The 23,644-nt window shown below is 37.0% G+C and overlaps 1 protein-coding gene across 1 annotated transcript in view; it reads left to right on the forward strand.

The window, feature by feature from the left end:
- The first annotated feature begins 4,643 nt into the window (after window positions 1-4,643).
- The window catches only part of DCAF7 (DDB1 and CUL4 associated factor 7), a 30,007-nt gene continuing 11,006 nt past the window's right edge, over window positions 4,644-23,644 (forward strand). Inside the window, exons 1-2 of the mRNA XM_051994959.1 lie at window positions 4,644-4,871; window positions 22,917-23,075. Of these exons, the coding sequence (XP_051850919.1) occupies window positions 4,734-4,871; window positions 22,917-23,075 (297 nt within the window). The 5' untranslated portion in view covers window positions 4,644-4,733. The remainder of the gene's footprint in view (window positions 4,872-22,916; window positions 23,076-23,644) is intronic.

A 23,644-nucleotide genomic window follows, 5' to 3' on the forward strand; every position in this document is an offset into this window, starting at 1 on the left:
AAGATATGAAGCAAGATCTTCTGCTGAAAGCATTTTGTTTAGAGGTTATCTTTCTTTTGTTTAGAGGCTATCTTTCTAAAAGCTAAAATATTGTAATCATTTATATCAATGTCATAATTTATTATCTTGTTAATAAACTGTGTACCTAGTAACTTTGATGCAAACCTAAAGAGACCAAGACTTTTGCTATATGAAGAGATGAGTTTCTTCTTATGGGAAAAGAGATATAGGTATATAGGTAGAACAGAAAAGGTCACGCTTTAGATATTTTCCTATTGTCTTATGCTTTTGCTGAGATTTAGTGAAGCCATAAACTCAAGTTTTAAAGTAAAATCTTAGTTTGACTATTATGCTCTTATAGTTCTAATAACTGAAAATAATTTTAACAGTGTAAAGGACAGCAATTTTAAGACTTAAGAATTCTGATAACATAGGGTCAATTGTGGCTGCAGAAAAATTGATAATATGCAGAAAAATTGATAATACATGTTCTACTTTCTGGTAGACAGAAGACTATAATGAGATTTTTAGATAGAATTAATATCATGTATTTAATGTAATAAATGATATTATATTTTGATTGGCTATATGTGAAGGAGTGTGAAATTGTGTTCCCTTTAATCTGTAAAATTAACACTGTAAAATTGTGTATCCTTTGATCTGTAAAGAAGGGAGATTCAAGTCCTAGGCTCTCCTGGGACGCATATCTCCCCAGACTCCACAGAGAGTCTAGGAGAAAGAGCATATCCCCCTAGCTGGCCTTTTTTTTTAAGGCAAATTACCCCATTGATACCCTCTTCAGGAAATACCAAATTCCAGAAGCCTTCAAAAGTGATTTCCCATTCAATTGGCTATCTAGGCCTGGAGACTTTGGCTTTCTTTTTAACCTGAAACCAGAGCCTCAAGATTCCATATTAAAGGGCAATTTTAAACTCACTTCTATGCAGAATGTTCAAAGTAGGACTATGCCTTGTCCCTTGGTATAGTTGCCTGTCAGGACCCTGCCCTCTGAGAAGACATTCTCTTCTCAATGCCATCCATTTCCTTAATAAGACTTTGCTACTATGAAGTCAGTCTCTTAGTGTAGCCGACTTCTCATCCAACAATAAACTTCCATTTTTGCAACTTAAAAATTTTCGGGTTTGTGAATCCTTTCACGTTGCGCCTGCCCTGACCAAAGAAGAATTCCCATACTCTCTGCACTGCCACTAACCTCAACATATGTACTTATTACTCTCAAAATATTTTGTAGATACCCTGTTTCCCGACACTAAGGCTCAGTAAGCAGGCTGTGCCCCGAGTTTGGCATAAACACGACTCTTTGCTCTCAGGATTATCACCCTCTGGCAAAGTGTATTGGCTTGGACCAGCACCAGGTATTCACTGAAGGATTTAGCTCCCCTGATTTCCCAGGGCTGTCCAGCATATGTTCACAATCCCTGTTCCTTGTCACTAACAGGTATTGTACTCCGGTTCCTGTCACAGAACTCTGGTTCTATGCCCTGCAGGATGGCCAGAATCTCAAAAAACTTGATCCAATGACTTTTCCCAAAGAACATTTATATTGTTCCAAAAAAAAAAAAAATGCTAACCATGAAAACTCTCTAATTATGTTGTGGTCAATATCTTTCCTAAATAAAACTAGCCTCACATTTAGCAGCTAAGCTCTCCTGGGGATGGAGGGCAGAGGGGAGTGGGAATGGAGAAACTTCCATTATCAAACACCCTTTCCCTCACTCTGAAATTAAACTTCTGTTTGTGTCGAGTCTCCTGTTTCTTGCCTGCTTTTATGCAGCTCTAGCCTCCCACAGGTTAGAGGTCATTACTAGCCAACTGACACTAAAGAGGATAGCTTTGTGATGAGTGGATAGAGGGATGTTGAGGCACGAAGGAAGGAAAAAAGAACAAGAAAGAAAAATTCAATGAAATTATGTAAAAAGTTCACAAATGGAAATTCAAAAAAGCACCCAAACAATAGGGGCAGTTTTAATAAAACCTTGCTGAAACTGTTATATACTTTTAAAATGATTAACAGTTAGATTGTGTCGTATGTAAACCATTTTTGTCATTTGTAAATGGAAATGTTTATGTTTGATGGCTATCAAGTTCCTAATGAAATTTTTATTTTAAAATAAAGGTCAGGTATTTGTTTCATCGTGTTTCAAATAAAATTAAGTACACACAATTCCAATCTGTCTCAACTTTATGTAAAAAGGGTCAATAGATTGAAAGTCCAGTGAATTCTTTGGGATGGGAACACCTCCCATCAATGGCAATTACAAGCTCTAAAATTGACCCATTATCTCAGTTAGTACATGCTATTAAGCACCATCCTACCCAGTCTTTTTTTTTAAACTGGTATTCTATTAGTAGTGGCTTCTAATACTTTGGTCAATTCCCACCTTAACCCACCTGGAGTTTCTTAGTCAAATTGATGAAGTTAGTGAAGAGAGAATTGGGGTAGGGAGAATTGGGGCAGGGAATCCTGCTTTGGTCGTTGCAGGTCCAATTGGAGAGAATTCACAAACCCAAAATCTGAGTGGCAGAAAAAGGAAGTTTATTGTTCAATAAGAAGCAGCTCTCTTAGTGGGCAAAACTCCTTAGGTATTTGGCAAAGGTGTGTTAACAGACCTCTGGTTATATGGGTAAATGTTGGTCTGGGGCTGGGAGCTGTCAGAGCTAATCATAGAGGACCATCAGACAGAGATCTCCAATTGAATAAAATTGCTTAACTGGGAGTTTGAAGGCTTTTCCCCAGAGTCTGGAAATTTCCTGAAAGGGAACTGGGCCACCCCCAAAAGATCTCAGTTTTAATGGAGGGTTATTTGACCAAGATCTCCGATTGAATGAAGCCACTTAACTTGGGAAGGGCTTGTCTGGAAAAGATAAGCTTTTCCTAGGGTTTAGGAGTATTGGGGGGAGGAGGGGGCTTTTCAAAGATTACATAATTTTTCCCAAAAAGATCTATTTACATCAAAATAAATAGATTCATGACAAAGAGTGTTCTCATTTTCAAGGGAAACCAACTATAAATCATTTGGTAAAGCCAAAAGTCAAAGGCCTATGGAAACAATCTAGCCTATGAGTTTCTTAACGTTTTTTAATGCACAGACATCTTTGGCAGCTTGGTGAAGACTATGGATCCCTCCTCAGAAAAATGCTTTTAAATGTATAAAAAAAGAAGCTTACAAAGTAAACCAATTACACTGAAATGCTTCTATCAAAATCTTGAAATAATAAGTTCCTGGACCCCAGGTTAGGAAACTTTGCCCAACCCCTCCCCTTTCTCTACCTGCTCCTCCTGGCCCCCTCCTTCCCAGCCCCCCAAACTCAGAAAGGACTGAGTTGGAACAGGGCCTCAAACACTAACTGTGTGATCTGAGCAAGTCACCTACTTCTGAGTTTCTTCAATTATAAAATGGGAATAACACATACCTTGCAGGGTTGTTGTGCAGATCAAATGGCCTAATATTTATAAATCATGAAACACAATTGTCAGCAATACTAGGTGCCATACAGCTAATAATTTATTTCTCATTCCCCCTCACCCCCCAGCCCATTTTGCAGATGGAGAAACTGAAACCTAGACTCCTAATACTTGTTAGCTGTGTAATCAGATAGGCAAGTTAGTTACCCTCCCTAAAGCCTAAATTCTCGGAAACTGTAAGTTACTGATTGCTTGTAATTACATTTGACTGGCAAAGTTCCTATTCCAATTATTTGAAATATCCCTTATTTTTCAGATGATGGATGTGGTCTAACAAAGTTTCTCCAACCACTTCTAGATCAGACAAGGCTAGCCAGTCATGCTCACGGAAAAGATCATGTCTTTGAGGGCTCGGACATGCTCGGCAAAAAAAAGAAATAGATGAACAGATATGCAACGGGGGCGGGGAAAGTGGATGGAGAGAACGTGCGCCTTAAATGGAGGCAAGGGTGAATGAGACAAAAGTAGTGGAGGTATAGGTTCCACGTGGTACACTGTAAATAACTCTATACCAGCACCTGCAATATCCTCGTAGAGAGAGACAGGAGAGGTCAGTGTAACTCATTTAAGAGCCCTGTCTCCCGGGAATAGGTCCTCGAGAGAACCCAAGAGCCTCGAGATCCAAACGGTGTTAGTACACACAAGTCTCGAGACACTAATCCTTCAACCTCCAACAAGCCCCTCTCCCACCCCAATTTAGCCCGCAAGGCTCGAGGATCTCTTTGATTGACACCCCAACTAGCCAACGGATTTTCAGGGTTATAAAAATTCTGTTTCCCCCCTCCTCCAAGGAGGCGAAGAGAAACTCGGTGGAATGACAAAGAGTATAGCCAATGGGAAGAAGGATCTCGGAAACGATGGGAGTAACAGCCAATGGAAAGAAAGGGCCGTTCTAAACGACGTGTGAGACCGCCAACGGCTGCTGCTGTTATAGGGTCGCGTGGTTTCCGCTTCTTGAGGGCGGGGGAGCGTCCCAAACGGAAGGTGGTTGTTGTCAGTGCCTCAGGTTTGAAACTGGGGGTCGGGCACCAGAGCCGTTGTCTGTCGCTGCAGGGCTCTCCCCCTCCCCCCTGCCACCGGTCCCTGCTGACCCCACCCTCCTCCCTCCCGTCCCACCTCCCGACCCCCATCCTTACCCCGCCCCCCACCCCAGACCTCCCCCTCGGGTTCCTCGGCTGGGTCCGGCCCGGCCTCTGTCCTCCGCTCCGGCTTTTCGGGCCCGGAGGGCGGCCCTGCTGCCGCCGCCATGTCCCTGCACGGAAAGCGGAAGGAGATCTACAAGTATGAGGCACCGTGGACGGTCTATGCTATGAACTGGAGCGTGCGGCCCGACAAGCGCTTCCGTCTGGCGCTGGGCAGTTTTGTGGAGGAGTACAACAACAAGGTGGGGGCGGGGCCCGGCGGCGCGAGACCCCGGGGTTGGGGGAGGGGAGGGAAGGGAACTGACCAATGCTGGCCCCTCCCCTCGAGCCTTGCACCCCCTGCGGCGCTGCTTCTGTCTCTTTCCCTCACCCCCTTCGGCCCCGGGGTCCCTTGGGGTGGGTGGTTGAAAAGTAGGCGAGGGAGCGTTCGAGATTTACAAACGAACTGACTTCGGTTGTTCTTCTAGACCCCCCTTCTCTCTGAGATTTCTTCTTTTCAGTTTCCCTCTCCTTCCCCAGTTTTTCTAATTTGTCTCCCTCAGTTTTCATTTTCTTCCTCAGTTTCCCTCTTCTTTACTGAGTTCCCCATAAAATGGGAACGGTGTCGGTGGAACCCGCTTCTCAGTGTTAATTTGTGGTTCCAACAAGACTATGGAAAATGACTTGCTTTGTGGAAAGGCCAAATATTCCCTCTCTGGCTTCCTCCAGTCTTGAGGTCACTAGGGGCTCCCTCCTCTTAATCCAGAAGAGCAGCCCCGGGGAAGTGAACATATTTATTGCAGCAAACTCCTAATAATGATCTACGAAGGTTAAGAGGCAGCTTGGCATAGTAGATGGAGGAGCACTGGAAAACCGGTGTCCCTTCCCTGGCATGCTGCCTTCTGGTCAAGGGCAAGTCAGTTAATCTTTCAGTGCTTCATGTAGCTCTAAAAGGCTTTAAATTAGAGCAGCATCTGTGGAGGGAGTTTCATGAGCTCGTGGAGAAGGCTCTTAAGCTCTACAGTGCCCCAGCAGCTCTAAGACTATGTACCAGAGTAACATCAGTGGAGGGAGTTTCTTTCTACATTAGAGTAATCTGCACCAATGGAATCACAGATCAAAGAAAAATGCTGCCATACAGTGATAGTTTCGGGGCAAGAGATAAATATTAGTTATATACACATGTACACGCTTAAAACTGCACCAAAACTTGTGGAACACACTATATACGCACAGACACAACACGAATATTTTCCTTTCATTGTAGAAGGGTTAGGAAGGATCCTCAATTTCTTGTAATTGTTATTTATTGTTTGTTTGTTTGTTTGTTTGTTTGTTTTTAACATTTTTTAATGTTCACATTCTCATGTACACGGTCTTATAATGTGATTTCTTAGTGTCCCCATGCTCTCCCCAGGGTTACTTTTGATTTAACTTTTTTCAGTCCTTGTCATAACTATCTCTCTTAACTCTTGACCCTCCCCCCTTGTCCTGAGTACATTGCCCTTTTACTGTGTGCCTGGTTTTTTTCAGTTGTCTTTGCTGGGTCATGCAGCTCTGCTCTGCTTGGTTTAGGTATCCCCCAAGGCTCTGTTCTGTGGCATTTTCTCCAATCTTTCTATACTTTCTTCTTGATGGCCATGCTTGTATAGCTGCAAATATCTTCTCAACTCAGAAGATTCCCAGAACTATCCAGACCTAACTTTTCTTCTGAATTCTTACATCCCCCTTCTTCCCCCCCTCCCCCCCCACTTCATTGTCAGCAACCTACTGGGGAAGTATTTATTATGTATCCTGTGGTGGATCAAACTCCAGACTCTTGTCTCAAATAGAAGATGCCCTTCTCAGTCTGGTATTTGAGATTCTTCACAATGTAGCTCTTAGTAGAGGTTGTTTTCAGTCTTATTTCAGACTCCTTCCCTTCATGAATGTTGGCCAATGTATATGTTGAATTCTCACCATAGAAGGTAAGCCTCATGAGACCAGAGATTGTTTTATCTCAGACTACAAAGTCCAAAATCTTTTATCCCTGTCTGACTCTTGGTGTTTGTGTAATGGAAATCCCTTGGAGGGATTTAAGAGTATTGAATATTAACCTAGGAAGGGACGTTAGATACTATAATCCTTTATTTTATAGATGAAGAAACTAAGGCCATGTAGCAGAGCCAGGATCTTCTGCCACAAACTAGCTGTTGTTTTCTGATTAAAGTTATTCATTTCTTTTTATCTTAGACTTTATACAACAGTCTGTGGTCTTTTTTGAAAAAAAATAGTTCACTGCAGGTGGAATTTATGCAAAAAGATTTCAATTTGCAGTTGTAGTGTAAGTGAGGCTCTCTTTATGGGAAAAGAAGTTTCCTATATCAGAAACATTAAGGCACTCTTTATATCCCTTATCCCATTAAAAGTTCTGATTGCATTATCTTGTTACTGATATTGTGTGTGGGAAAGAAGATAATTTTTTTAAAAAGTGTTACTTAAGAATGGCTGCTTGATGTAATAGATTGTAAACCTTGTTCTGCTGCTTATATATATGCAAATCACTTAGGCTTTGGGGAATCCATCAACCTTTGACTTTGCTGGGCACTGCCATAGGCAAACTGTGCTGGGCTTCAGTTTGCTCTATAAAAGATTTTATAGTATTTCTTTAAGAGTTGAGCTCTCACCAGTTGATATTACTTGACTTGCTAGGGGGAAAAAAACATACCACTTTTTAGAAACATTATTTGCATTAGAGTGAGGATTTCTCTTCTGCTTAGTGCAACTTGATTTCTTGTGGGATCCCACTGAATCATGATAGTTGGAAAAGAAGAATTTGATAATTTCTTTATTCTTTTTTTTTTTTTTTTTTTGCTGTGGCAATTGGGGTTAAGTAACTTGCCCAGGGTTACACAGCTAGAAAGTGTTAAAATAAGTCTGAGGCCAGATTTAAACTCAGGTCCTCCTGACTTCAGGGCTGGTGCTCTATCCACTGCACTACCTAGCTGCCCCAATTTCTTTATTATAAATTAGACTTTTCCAATAATTTTTTGTGCTAACATGGAGAGGAATGAATATTTTTTTTAAAAATTAGGTTTTGAAATTTTCATATCTTTACCTTTAGAAATTTTCTTAAAGGGTAGTATCTTCTCAAATAAAAAAATGAGATCACCATAAGATTAAACTATCACTGATGCACTTGAATACAGGACAGATTGCTAAGTCACCAATTCATAGTTCTTTTTCTTTAGAAAATGTCTCTTTAGTCATGTAAAAAATGAAGACAAAAATGAGTTTAGGAAATTACAATTTACAATGGAGATATGATAAATGAGAGGGCAAAGGTAACCTTTTAATTTAATTGATTTTTGGAGAGAGTTCTCTAGGCTGGGAAAAGTGAAAAATTCATTTTGTACTTGGTGTTTATTAAGTTGATATAGGATGTCTCAAAAATCTTAGTGCAATGATAAACTCTAATAGTTGATTAGATTAGATTATTAAGATCTAACTAAACTATTAAAGTTTACAGTGTTGTTTAAAACTTGAGACTGTACTAAAACTTTTGGGACACCCTATAAATATTATTTCTGTGTTTTGTGTCTGTTTAGTGCAAGAACAGTAATGAAGCTTAAATTAGTCAGCATATATTTATTTTTAAGTTTCAGGCAATGAGAATAGCCACTCCAAAGACACAGGAATGGCAAGTAGATTAATATGACAGAGGGCTTTATGTTTGATCCTGGAACTAAACCATGGGGTTGGGAGGAGTGAGGGAAGATGCGAAATGGGTCCAGACCTATGTTTTAGTAAAGTGGAGAATGGGATAGGAGTGGGCAGAGATTTGTATTGCACCTGCACAGATTAGAGCTGATGAGGATCTGAATTAAGGTGATGGCCATATGAATAGAGAAAAGGGTGCTGAATTTTGTTTAGGACAAGTTGAATTTGAGCTGTCCCAAGAGGCAATTGGAGATAATAGGTTAGTAGCTCTGCAGAGTCAGAAATCATTTGCATAGATAATCATTGAACCCCTGGAAACTGAAGAGATCCAAGAAAGGGAATATTGAGTGAAAAAGAGAAGAAAAAAAAAGGATCAAGTGCAAATCTGTGGGAGATATCTGCAGTTAGTGGGAATAACATGAAAACCCAGAAAAAGAGACTTTAAAAGTACCAGTCAGACAAGAGTATCCAGAAGAAAAACCGTTGTCAATAATGTCAAATGCTATAAAAAGGTTACTCTTAACCTTTTTACATCTTAACCTTGTTACATCTTAACTAAAAGATGAAATTATATTTGGAAATGAAGCAATCATTGGTGATTTTGAAGAGGGCAGTTTTAAATAATGAGTTTGGAAAATTGCAGAGGGTCCAGAAATGAAAGGAGAGGAAGTGGACCATTATAGATGAGTGTTTTCAAGAAGTTTGGCTGAGAAAAGCAGGAGAGATAAAAGAGGATAGCTGGTAGGCATGGTAGGATCTAGTGGAGGTGTTTTTTTTGTTTTTAAGGATGGGAGGTGATTTGGGGAACATTGAAGATTAAATGGGGATGATGGAATCAAACATCCACATGTAGAGGGTCATTTCTTCAAAGCTTAAGAATAAAGGGGAAGTGTTGGAGGGGATGCGGGAAAACTGGGACGCTGATGCATTGTTGGTGGAGTTGTAAACAAATCCAACCGTTCTGGAGAGCAATTTGGAATTATGCCCCCAAAATTATCAAACTGTGCATACCATATCCAGCAGTGTTACTACTGGGCTTATATCCCAAAGAGATACTAAAGAAGGGAGAGGGACCTGCATGTGCCAAAATGTTTGTGGCACTCTTTTTTGTAGTGGTTAGAAACTGGAAAATGAATGGATACCCATCAATTAGAAAATGGTTAGGTAAATTGTGATATATGAATGTTATGGAATATTATTGTTCTGAAGAAATGACCAGAGGCTTGGAAAGACTTACATGAACTGATGCTGAGTGAAATGAGCAGAACCAAGAGATCATTATATACTTCAACAACAATACTGTATGAGGATGTATTCTGATGGAAGTGGATCTATCTCTTCGATAGAGAAGATCTAATTCAATTCCAATTGATAAATGATGGACAGAAATCAGCTATACTCAGAGAAGGAACGCTGGGAAATGAGTGTGAACTGTTTGCATTTTTGTTTTTCTTCCCAGGTTATTTTTTACCTTTTGAATCCAATTCTTTCTGTGCAACAAGAGAACTGTTTGGTTTTGCACACATATATATTGTATCTAGGTTATACTATAACATATTTAACATGTATAAGACTGCCTGACATCTAGAGGGAGGGGACGGAGGGAGGGAAAGGAAAAGTCTGAACAGAAGTGTGTATAAGGGATAATGTTGTAAAAAATTATCCATGCATATGTACTGTCAATAAAAAGTTATAATAAAAAATAAATAAATAAACTAAAAAAAATGAAGTGGAGGAAATAATGAATGATAATATGAGTTGGTTATTAGGAGAAAAGAGGATTTTTTTTGTTTTATTTTTTATTTTCAGTGATATATTGAGGTGAGAGCCTCAGCAAGTGGGTGGGGGAAGGAGAGTGGCTTGTAGAAAGGAGAATAGATTTAGAACAGTTGCTTTGGCGAATGTGATTGGGAAATCAGGGACAAATAGTAGCTTTGCTTTGCTGTAGTGAGAGTCTAGCTGAAAATAGGGAGAAATGGGAAGATAAAAGATTATGATCAAACAAAGGAAGGTCCCAGGAATTCTGGGATCTTCCCTAGTGTATTTGCAGATAATGGTAAGATCAAGGACGTATATGATTATTATCCCTCTGTGTGGCTGAGATGATGTGGAACAATAAATGGAAATTGAGAGGATTGAGGAATTAGAAGTTAAAGTAGGGAACATCAGCATAGGTTGAAGTCCCCTAGAATAGAGGGAAATTATTTAGGGTTGAGAGGAATATTAAGAGTGAGGCACTGAATTCAATGAAAAAGTAGGGAAAATATGTGGCTGAGAGTTTATAGATAATAAGCACCAGAATTTGAGATAAATTTGGATTGAATGACCTTCAGAAGAAAAGCTAGTAACGACAGTAAAGGAAGAGACTAGAAATGGCAATCAAGGGGAAACAAATTCCTATTCCATCACCATAAATGTTGACTACTAGAGATGAGATGTAAGATTGTAAATAACTGAGGATGAAATTTTGTTTTCACAAGTCTGATTTTCTGGTTCCTTTTTTCAGAAAAGTAACAATTTCAGGGCAAGTAAAAATCTCAAGAGGTCACCAAGTCAGTTTTAGTTCTTTTGTTATTATTTTCAGTCTTTTGTTGTCATTGTGTCTGACTATAACTCCTTTTGGGGTTTTCTGGACAAAGATATTGGAATGGTTTGCCATTTCCTTCTCTAGTTCCTTTTACAGATGAGGAAACTGAAGGAAACAGAATGAAGTAACTTGCCTAGGGATGATAAAGTTAGTAGATGTCTGAGGCCAGCTTGAACTCAAGATTTCCCTCCTGACTTCCCTTCTGACTCCAGGCCAGGTACTTCACTACTTAGCTGCTATTTGTAGTTGTAGATCCTTTACACATACCCTTACCATTCCAGGCAATATATGCTTTTAAAGACCTAGAACAAATAAATTCCTTGGCCTCCCTTAAATCCCTTCATTCTAGCATCTCTTTTAGCTGTATCTGAATACCTTCTATTGTATTTTAAACCTATTTTCTTCTCTTTTCTCTGTCATAGATCCATTAATAATATTGTTTCAGAGTGTACCAGTAGCTAGAGTGCTTAAATTTCTAGGTTAGCTTTAGTTCTACTTATATGTGGGGCGGGGGGCGGAGCAGGGGGCAGGGGGAGGACAACATTTGGTCTCTAATCCTTCTGTTAATATCATAAAAAACATGAGATCTTGACCAAGTACAAAAGAATAATACCTTGTTTTGCTTTGTGAAATTGGAAATATTCTTCTTGATCCAGTTAGAGGAGTATCAAACTGCTTATCTAACCTGTCATCCTATTACAGAGTGTAATGAAGTTTTTCTTGATTGAATTGAAGTATCCTTAGTGACCTTTAAAAGATTGATTTCTTCTAATCGGAAGTTGTTATAGATAGAATCAGCAGTTAAATAAGACTAGACCTTAAAAGGAGTTGCCTGAAGGTGCAGGAAGATTGGCAAAGAAGGATTTTTTTTCTCTCTTCCCATACAATACTTTGAAACAGAGATACTCTACCTAATTGCAAACAACCAAATCCAGCAGGGAAGAGAGATAAACAATCTCCAGGCAGACATAGAAAGGCAGTAAGAAAACAACTTTAAGGAGCACCTTCTGGCAACACAGAAAAGAGACTACCATGGAGAGAAAAGATGATCCTGGGAATTCAACCATGTTAACTGTCCAGCAGAAATACTACACCCAACGTTGAAAGCATCATAAGGAGAAAAAGGACATCAAGGCTTTTCTAGTGATTTGCCTTGGCCACAAGTTTCCTACTGGAGTGCTTCACCTTTTGCCTATTCTTCCCACAGACACTGTATTTGTGGGATAGTATATCCTAGGATTATAAAAGGCTGCTGTTCTTACTGAGCCATATTTAATAAATGCCTTTAATTTGTCCTAATTGTGTCTACTAGGGACTATTATGGAGAAATTCACTGGTGGGTGCTTATGAATAATAATTTTAAGAGAAGTAACCCACAGAGAACTCTAAAATTTGAGAACAATCACTTCCTGGAGACCCAAACTACAAATCTGTGAGTGCCAAATTGGGAAGGTAGCTTCATAGGTTGAATGTGTGGGATTTTTAAGGATTTAAATCCAGTATACATGTACAGAGATCTATTGGAAAGATTTTCCACCAGGTGCTCTCCTTGTTGGACATGTTAGTGTTAGAAGAATTAGTTTTTGTAGCGTACTTTTTTTTTTTTCAACTTAGACTGGTTTCTTTTAAACAACTTCTAGATAGCTGAATGTTATAATGTACTGATGATTTATTGTATTATTGTGAGCTTTGCAACTGTAAATTTGAGAATATAGCCAACCATGGAGGGTAATCACTAGTAGTAAAGGCAGGTCTCTTCCATCCTAGAAGGTTGTTAATTTCCAGATTGTTTAAGAACTGTGTTATGTGGACTTTACTAAAACTTTTATGTACAAGGCACCAGGGGGAAATTTTTTCAGCCCTTTAATGATTTGAAAAAAATTTCAGTTTTGGGATTTTGGGCAAATATGCCAAAAGTATCCAAGTACAAATAACAAATAAGAGGTAAGAAATTATTAATGAAGTACAAAAACTTTTTAACATCCTCTTAAACCTTTTATTTTAAAAAGTTTTTCTTTTGGGACTAGGGAAACAATTATACTTATGCCTACATACTTTGTTATCTCCTTACTAAATATGGAAGAATTGTTCTTATTTGAATTGGAAAGGTCATTGCCAGTGGTAGGATGAACATTGGGTACCCTTGATGGCTTCTTAAAAAGCTGCACATACTAGGTCTGAAAGGTAGTTCAGGCAGGAAAAAGTAATCCAGAAGAAAAAAAATGACTTTTGAGAGAGAATTACCCTGTGGTGAAGACACTGTATCTAGCAGACAGAAAGTTGCACAATCTACAGATAGATACAGAAAAGTAACCACTACAGATAGGGACTAGAGGTACCTATCCACTTTCCATACATACAGACAGAGGCAACAAGAAACTTTCACTCAGGAAGCAGAGAAAATAGCCAACCATGTATTTGAGGGAGAAAAATAGACCTGGCAGTTGAGTCAAGATGCTAAGAAAAAGCAAATTGATGGGAAGCAGCAGCATGAAGATTCTTCAAGAAGACCAAAGTAACTTCAGGCTCTGGAGTATCTCAGAAGTGAGTCGTCTTGCCCATCTGTGTTCTCTACCTTATATGCCCTAACTACTATGTATACTGAATTTGTGCCCATACTTTCTGAAAGTGCTGTATTTGTGGGGGAGTGTCTTAGGTTTAACTAGTGGTGTAACTTTATTTGTAGCTACAGTGCCATTTTTGATCTTATTGTATCTACTAAAAAAAAGTTCCCGAGTGGGGGGGCTCATGAACTTTAGTTCTTAGGAATTTAGGATTTGCTACCATCTTCCAGCTTGGTATACCAGAAAAAATACTACATATTTATATTTCAGGGCATTTTTTAATAATTTATTTTCTTTCAGCATAGAAAAAGATCATTTTCCAAGTACATCAAGGTTTAGGATTTTTAGGTTTTTGAAATGCTGAGGTGATTGGTATTTCATGATTTTATTTATTTTTTTAATACTGATTTTATAATTTTAAAATTTCAAGAAAAGTTGAGGTGAGAAGTATTGTGCATTGTGAATCAGTGCTTTTATAACAAAAAATAAGGCAGTGACACGACTCCACCTTGTGTTTTGTAAATAGTTGCCTGTTAATTCCTCTGAGGATTTATTTTACAAATGCAACACATATTTTTGTGTTTTGTCTTTTATTCTGCTTGGTGACATTTTATTTTCAATTATTTGTGGCAGTTTTTCACCATGATCTTTTATGGTGTTTCCTGCATTTAGACACTTTTTTTTTTTTTTTTTGAGAAATTGGCAAGCAGATTCATATTATATTTAATTTTTAAAGAATTTCTCTGATAAAAGTCTTTTAATACAGTTTTGCCCTTTTTCAGATATTTGGAACTTTATTATGATACACTTAGAAAGATCTTCCTGGAAAATCAATGGGAAATGGAGCTAACAATTAGGCCACAGACAGAATAGTTCTTATTACAGTTCCTCCTGTGGCTGCCTGAGGAGAAAGGCTTTTTTTGGCCAGTGTGGTAGTTGACACATCTCTAGATAATATGATCAATTCCACAGTAAGTCTTTGAAGCTGGTAATATATGTAATCTCATAATTTTTACAGTAGAGATTTTGAGTTGGAGTGATGATAATAATGAAAATTAGAGTGATGCTTTTTGTTAGAAGAGAGAGAAAAAACTTTTTGAAGACACTGTGTATGATCAAATTGGAATCCAGTTGACAGGATAGATATATTCTTTTTTCTAATTTGCAAAAGAATATGGTTGAGATCTTTAAACATTTGACTTACATAACATTTTGTATCTTTTTTATGTTGGAATACACGGAAGCCACCTGGCAGGGGCTGCTGGAGATCCAACACAGAATGTATCTCCTTGTGTGAGACGATGATGCAAGGAGACTGAGAGGCAGTTACTGTTCTCTGACCTCTCAGTCAGGCCGTTGTGTTGTCTGACCTCCCTCCTCTTTCCTCTGCCTCCAATTTATCTTATTCCCAGTCCACAACACCTGTGTCAACAAAGGCTAACTTGCAACTCCTTCAAATGCTATGATCCACAGCTGTGGAGGCTCTCGGAGAATTGACCTGTCCCTTACATCCTTATCATAGGCTGTTTTGATATTATGGTCATTTGTATGTATACAAGTACACATTGTATCTTTCTTATACTGTTTAGCATGATGCTGTGCTCATTATAGGCTATTAAGAAATGTATATTTATTGAATTAAACTGAATGTCTTAATTTGCAAGGTCAGTTTAGAAAAGGCATAAAAATGAAACTTTGAGAAGTATACCATATCCAGATTCCACATTTTAAAGTCAATTTTTGATCATTAAACAAAATTAAATATTTCTCAAAATAATATGTGTACTCATTTTTAAATGAATAAAATGATTTTTGGTGGAAACTTTTTGTTTTGGAAGCTTTTTTTCCCCTCTTCTAGAATACAAGGAAATAATTGTGGAACAGGGTTTATAAAGAACATGGAACTGGAGAAGGATCAAAGTATGTATAATGTTAGACATCAGAACAAAGATCAGATTGCAGAAGGAGCAAATAGAAAAGAAAGAACAACAACATAAAGACAGAAGCAGAGATGATAAAATTTAAAATTTTGTTGCTGTCTTTTTTATACTGCCTTATCATTGTCCTAATTTCACTTCTAGTTGGTACTTTACAACTTTTGTTTAGAATATCTACTTAGAATCTTATGGATAAAGATGTAAATTACTTTCAAATGGATTTAATATAGCACAATTCTGCTGACATAAACTTGGCCTTAAGATCCCATGAATAAAAAACATGACTGGGTAGTCCCAAGATGCCTCAGATTTCTTGTGCTTATGAAAATGAAATTTTTCTTTCAAGAATGTTTTCTTGGTTTAATAATTGAAGAGTAGGGAATGCTAAGTGGAACACTTCAATATCCTCATTTCAATATTTAAACTTACTACAAACCATTTGGCTAAGAATGAAAAATATGTCTGTGTAGACGTGAAATATTTGAAAAGTGATATTACATTGCAAAATTGAGCGCTTTGGAGATTAGTTAAGACAAGAATACTAAAATAGCTAATTTTTGGAGAAGGTAGATATTATTTAGTTTAAAAAAAAAAAATGAGGTATTTCCAAGGGCCTTCTTTGATAACACAGAAGTCAATTGTTAAATTAGTATGAGCCTTCAGATAAACTACATATTTTGCTTAACTAACTAGAAATAAAAGGAACAAAAAGAAATTGGGACATTTGGTGGCTAGAGATGGAGGAAAAGAAAAGTCACATGTCTATGGAACTATTGTGGATTTCCTTTCCTCATTTGCAAATATGAAGCTTTAAAATGTTGAAGGCACCCATTTTATAGTGAAATTTGAGTCAGATGTAAGAGTTTGCATTCATCAGGCTAGTCATTCTGTAGACATTTCAAATTTCCTGAGAATTCTAGTTCTGTAGTACTTCCAGGATTTTGGATTCTTCTTAAAAATTTACTAAGGCATCATATACTCTCTGAAGTTAGAATAAGGAAACAATGTGGAAGGTCTGATGATAAACAGAGGCCTACACTCTTACAAGGCCTGTAAGACCTTGTAGAAAACAGGATTCTTTACCTTTTAAACTTAGATAACAAGTACAGAATGACTCACTTCAGAAAGACCCTCTCCAGAAAGCAACTAAACTCTTAGCTTGGTACTTCATAGGTACTTAATATTTTGGTGAATTGAACTGAACCTACCTCCTCTTTAGGCATAGGCATCTCTAATTGTATGGTATGAAAGTTTGTCCTGACATCAAGCCAAAGTCTGCCTTTTTTGCAGTTTTCTCCCATTGGTCTTTAGTCTGCCCCTCCACCCCCAGGTATTTCAAGTGTAATTCTTCATCTCATGACTCAGATATTTATAAAGATCTGTGATAAATTGCAATCAATTCATACCCGATAATCCTGTGTAACTCTAGTTCACACCCACCCAATATCCCAGTGTGCTCTGACTAAATCCTTAAGGGCTGTGATCATTTCGATTTTGGCTTGGCCCTCAGGACCTAGTACAAAATAGATGCTATTAAATGCTGATTGATCATTTTCAGGCAGACAAAAGCAAAGTTTAAAGAATATTGATTTGCCAAAAGAATGCAGAATTTATAGTATATATCTTGTGAGGCAAAATGTATATATCAGTACTTAATTTCTAATACCTGTCTTAAGTTTGCAAGGATTCTAATTAAATTTCACTTATTCTAATGGATTTATGTATTTTTTGTGTGTGCTACATTTTATTCTGTTGTACATGAAAAATAAGAGATTTTTGACATCTTCTGTCCTTAGACTCTAAAATCATTTGAAGTTTCAGGGGGAGAGAGGGAACAGAATATGTCCAAAGACCAGGCCTTGTAAGAGTGTAGGCCTCTGTTTATCATCAGACCTTCCACATTGTTTCCTTATTCTAACTTCAGAGAGTATATGACGCCTTAATAAATTTATAAGAAGCATCCAAAATCCTGGAAGTACTACAGAACTAGAATTCTCAGGAAACAGGTGCAATGAGTAGAGTGCTGGACTTGGAATCAATACGACTAGAGTTAAAGTGCTGGATTAGATACCCTAGCTGAATGGGTAAATCACAAGTGTGCCATCTAATCGGAAAAACTCTTCAGGCCTCTTATAACAAGTTATTCTTATGGGGGAAAATAGAATCTGACTCGAACCTTTCAAGAAAAGACTTTAATTTTCTTTAATATCAAATCAAGTCAGCATTTTTTTAAAGCATCTACTTTAAGTGCTGGGAATACAAAGAAAAGCAAAAACCAGTCCCTGCACTCAAGGAATTCACAGTCTTGTGAAGCGACAACATATAATGATGTACAAAAACAGCATTTGCAAAATAAATTGGAAATAATCATGAAAGGAAGGCACTAACATTAAGGAGAACTGGGAAAGGCTTCTTGCAGAAGGTGAGACTTCAGCTGGGTATTGCAATAAGGCAGAGATGAGGATGGAGAGAATTCCAGATTTGGGGGACAGTCTATGTTGGAAAATGGAATGAACAGGTATACATACTAGTGTCACTGGGTCATAGAGTAAATAGTAAGAAATAGTATTAAGATGGGAAAGTTTAAAAAGGGATCAGATAATGAAGGGCTTTAAAAACCAAACATATAATTTTTATATTTGATCCAAGAGGTAATGAGTTCCTGGAGTTTATTGAATGAGAACGTGACATTGTCAGACCTGGGCTTTTTAGGAAAGTCATTCTGATAATTAAACAGGGACTGGAAGGAAGAGACAATTGATGGGGGGTTGGGGAGGACGATCTGGACAACAACCAGAAGGCTACTACAATAATCCAGGTATGAGACAGTGGGGGTTTCATCTGGGAATGGCATAATCATAGCTGAGAAGGAAACATATAAAAGAATGTTAAAATAGTAAAAATCAACAGAACTTGGCAACAAATTAAATATGGCAAGTGAGAGAGTGAGGTATAGAGGATGACACTCAGCTTACTAGCCTGGGGAAACTTTGGTGGTACTCCCCACAGTAATAGGCAAATTAGAAAAAGAGGACTGTTTGAGGAGAAGGTGAATTAAGTTTTGGTTGTGTTGAGTTTAAGATATTCCTGAAGCATCTAATGGAGATATGTCTAGTAGGCAGGTAATTGGGAAATATGAGACTGGAAGACAAGAGGTTAGATCTGAGAATTATTTGCATAGGGGTAATAATAAAATTCCTGGAAACTGATTATTTAATGTGTTTTTAGAGGTACAATCTTCAGTTTCGCTATTGAATGTTTTAATCCTTTTTGTTTTTTTTTTCATACCACGATGGTATCCTCACCTTTAGTAACTCCAGTAAACCTTAGAAGTTTACATTATTTGAATCTACTTTGTAAGGCTTTCTGTTCTGCTTTTGGATGTTTAAGGGACTTGGGAATAAGAACAAAATCTCCAGGATCATGTGTAAATTTTGCATGCTTCTTAGAGTGTTTTGGGGACAGGAGCATAGCTGTCTGGTACTTAAGTTGGTGAAAAAGTCCACTAGCCTGAGTTTAATTTGGATGGACCTTTAACTTTAACTTCTACTAATTTCTCTCAGATTCCTGCTTGTAGTTAATCTACAATTGAATTGCCAGAGTTCCAGATGTGACACACTTTGTTCTTGCTACAAAAGTCTAGGGGCCAAACCTGAGGCAAAGGTTAATATGTTTTAGATTTCTTTGAGAATTTTCTTTCTTTCTTTTTATTTATTTATTTATTTTTTTGAAGTCAAGGCTTAAAGGTCAATTTCTTGTTGGAGGTTGGTTAAACTGTTCATTTTTATTCAGTAATTATTTGTTTAAACCGAATTTGTTTTGTGGAGGGCATCCTCGGCTCTATGTGCTCTTCTGACAAAGTGGGGACTGACAAAGTCTGCTAGATGTTGGAGTCTTAATCAGTCAGGATAATGATAAGGCCCATACTATAGATTTCATTGGTAAAGGGTTAGGGTTAGGGTTAACTCCCTGGTGATGAATTCCTCTCTGCCGTTGAAGATGTGAGCCTTTTCTTAGAGATCATGTGACAGAGACTGGACTTTTTTTTAACTCAGGTCTTCCTGGCACTTGATCTACATTTATAAAATACTCTAGGATAGTATTAGTAATTATTTGCCAGTGTCCAGGTATGAAATGATGGGGGATACAAAGATAAAAACAACCAATCCCTAAGCAGCAAAGAATTTACAATCTAATCTATATAAGGCATAAACAATTACATATAAACTAGACATAAGGTAATCTTGGGGCAGAGAGATCCTGACATTTGGGTTGAACAGGAAAGGCCTTAAAAGAATAGGGAACTCTAAGAGGCAGAGGAGAAGAAAGAGTGCCCAGTACCAACAACCAGTGAAACAAAGTGTCAGGGACATAGTATGATTTCTAGAGTCATCATTTTTGACATTTCCTTGTGTCTTTTTCTCCCAATTTTAGAATGTTGTAGGAATTTATCTTCCTACCAAATGGTTCTCAAATATTTTAGGAACTGCCTCATGATTCTCATTGTCTTGTATCAAAATGTCCTTTTTAAAAATTTATTCTAACGAATAGGAAGAACTAAAAGTGTAAGCTAGTCAGTCCTGGACCACTTTTAAGTCAGCGTCTGTAAAGGAAATTTGGATGAAGGCAGTAAATCCAGATGGAGTATTTGAACTCCTCCTATTAATCTCATCAATATTGAAACTCTTTAAATTTCTTTAATTTTTTAATTTAGTTTTTAAATTTATCTAGTATATGAAGCAATTAATTCTCTCCTGCCCAGAGATATTTTCAAGTATAAAGTAATTTACAAAGTATTTGTTAGGTGCAGTCAGTAATACGAAAACAAAACCAAAAAAAAGATGTTTTCATTCCTTTCAAGGAGCTTAATAAGGCACTTCTTATTTTATAATAGTTAAGAAGTCAGTCACAAACATGAGGAGAAAATATATTTTTAAAAACTTCAAAAAGTAGCCTGTGATTATCAATGATTTGTACATTTCAGCATTATGGGTTCAAGAGAGTTACCTACTATAGTATTCTTGGTATATTTAAATAGAAAAGATTAGATTTGAGCTTCAAACCAGTTCCACTTGTGCAGTGATGAAGAGAACCATCTATACCCAGAGAGAGAACTGTGGGAACATAATTCTCACTCTCTCTGTTATTTGCTTGCATTTTTTTTCCCTCGGTTTTTCTTTTTCTTCCTTCTTGATCTGATTTTTTTTGTACAACAAGATAACTGAATAAATAAGTATACATATATTGGATCTAACATGTATTTCAACATATTTAACATGTGTTGGACTACCTGCTAAATGGGGAAGGGATGGGGAGAAGAAGAGGAAAATTTGCAACAGAAGGTTATGCAAGGGTCAATGTTGGAAAAATTACCCATGCATGTGCTTTGTAAATAAAAAGCTTTAATTAAAAAAAGAATAATAAAAAAATTAGATTTGAGCTGATGAGTAGAGCTGGTTAGACTTAAGAGATGAATAGAATTTAGATAGTGAAAATATGGTGAGATGATAAAAGTGATAACTCTTTTGGGGCATAGTTAAGGGAGCAGCTTGACTGAAGCTGGGAGGTAAGGCTGAAATTATTTGTGGAAAGCCTTGAATGCCAGACTCAGAAATTTGAAATGGGAAGTTATTGAGGTATTTCTGATGTTAGCAACAAAAAAAACTTAGTTCTTGTTGAATTTAATTTTAAAAAAATATTTGCTGGAACATAGAACTTCCTTTATTAACTTTTTCCCTGACACTATTCTCTTTTTACTGATGCAATTTTTACTGAATTTACTGTGAAATTGTTATCATAACTTGGTGCTAGTAAAAATTTATCATAACTTGGTGTTAGTAAAAATTTGTGTGTCCATTAAATGTGTCAGAAGACCAGCTGAGTTCTCCTGCCCTTCTTTCCACTTACCTGCTTCATCTTTACTTTTTCATATATTAGATATATGAATTTCTGTTTTACTACAAAAAGATACGGGTTTGGTTCGTTACATCAAATTATAAAAAAAAAAATATTTTTAGAATCTTTATATTCTCACTACTGAGCTCTTAATTCTTGCCTTTATTACTTTATTTCTGGATAATTAAAATAATCTAAATTCTCTGTCATCCTTCAGTATCTCCCTTTCCAACCTGTTGTGCCTGCCACTGCAGAATAATATTTCAGAGACCTCTCTCTAGTCATATCACTTGAAATTAAAACAATTTTCAGTGGCTTCACAGTGCTTAGCACATAGTGGACACAATATAAATGCTTGTTGATTTTATTCTAGGTGAAGTCCAGACTCCCATTCCTGACATTCAAGACCCTCAACAGTCAGACCTCAGTCTTATCTGTCTAGTTGTCTCTCTTCCATGAAACTTCTTCCATATAAGTTTATTCACCGTTAATACATCTTGAATTTTTTTATATCTACTTTTGTTTAAAACTTTTCTTTCAAAACTTTCATCTTTTTATGTCTCCCTTTCCAAATCATAACTTCATTCAGGGCAGCATGGTTTCAGAAAATAGTTAATTTTTGCATCAGGTCTTGGGTTTAAACCCAAACTCCGTTACATTAGTGCCTGTTTGCACTTGTGAAATCACTTTCCTTCTCTGAGCCTCAGGTTCTTGAAGGAGGAGGAGGAAGAAGAGGCAAACGAGAGGTTGAGCTAAATGACCTGTTCAGTCTTTTCTACAGTTTAAAGAATTCAAGAAATAATTGCACTCTTCTTGATCACTCATTCTAAATTGACTTCTGTCGCCTTGAAAATCAACACAGTAACATTTATCATTTGTATAAATTCATTTGACAGTTAAGCCTGTATCATTCCTTGTGACAACTCTTTTATTGAACTGTGTTCTAAATGTTTTATCATTATTTAGCTTCACTCTGTTAGATCTTTTCAGTTGTCTTTTATCTTAAGACATCTTTATTCCTATTCACATCCCCCTCAATGTAGAAACTCAGTAAATATTTTTTGTTTTAATTGTATTTAGTCCTACTTAAGTTTACCAAATGAATACACAGTTGGAAATAGGAAGAAAAAAACAGTTCAAAAAATAACTTAGATGTTTGCAGAGTAAGGATTTATAGTCTCTATTTCCTAAGAATTACCACCATTCCATCTGACAGTAAAAGACAATTCTTGGCAGTTCAAGGTGGCAGAATCCTCTGAGCCAATTAAATGATTGACAGCAAAACATGTAAATTAGTGACCAAAATATAAGGAAAAGTAAGGAACCAAAATCAGAGGGAAATTTCTCATTTATCTTCATTGTCCATTTTCAATTTGAAATGGAATGAGTGTTTGCGTTTGCACCAAATATTGCGTTAAAAGTTTCATTTTTTAAAGAAATCTCTATAAAACCATATAGATAGTTATATAACGAACATAACTTTACATGTCTCAATTAATAGTAAGATTGTCAAAACTTCTGTAGATGACCAGTGGTTTGTATTATCAGTACTCTACCATCATATGGCTAATTTATTTCATGGGGGAAAGATAATATTATTATATTACTTGATTCTGTGTATTCCAGGTCCAACTTGTAGGTTTAGATGAGGAGAGTTCCGAATTTATTTGCAGAAACACTTTTGACCATCCATACCCCACCACAAAGCTGATGTGGATCCCTGACACGAAGGGAGTCTACCCAGATTTGTTGGCAACCAGTGGTGATTATCTCCGTGTGTGGAGGGTAAGTATGGTAATAATTAACAGCTAGCTTATTGGACATTATCTGCATGGTTTCCCAAAGACATGAGACTGGGAAGATTGGCAGTTTTCTTCATTAGTATAACTTGGAATAAATTGATAACTTAATTTCTCTAGCCCAGGAAGTTTGAAAATTTAAAGGTTTGTTTTAAGTTTATTTTACTCATGTATTTTTAGTTCTATCTAAGTCTTTATGTAGCTTTCCTAGTGTTCATGTGAACAGAGATAAACACTCTTTGTTCACATAATATGACTTAAGGTAAAAATAACCAAGTCAAAGAGATTCTAAGCAATCCAGACTCCATTCACTGAAATGTTGGTTTAGATGGCTGTGAAAATTACAAGTTTAGGTAATATTATATAAAAAATGACAGTTACTGAGTTAAAATCTTCAACAAACAACATATATATCTTGAGCCTTCTATTCTCTTTCCAACCAGAGTTTTTTAGTAAGTTGAAACAAAATACTATATTTGTTTTAGTATATATACACAATAGAGAAGTATAACTACCTGGCTTTACTGGCGTTTGTGCCATCAGAACAGCTGAAAG

This window comes from Antechinus flavipes, chromosome 4 (assembly GCF_016432865.1).
Source record: "Antechinus flavipes isolate AdamAnt ecotype Samford, QLD, Australia chromosome 4, AdamAnt_v2, whole genome shotgun sequence".
In the NCBI taxonomy this organism is placed as follows: domain Eukaryota; kingdom Metazoa; phylum Chordata; class Mammalia; order Dasyuromorphia; family Dasyuridae; genus Antechinus; species Antechinus flavipes.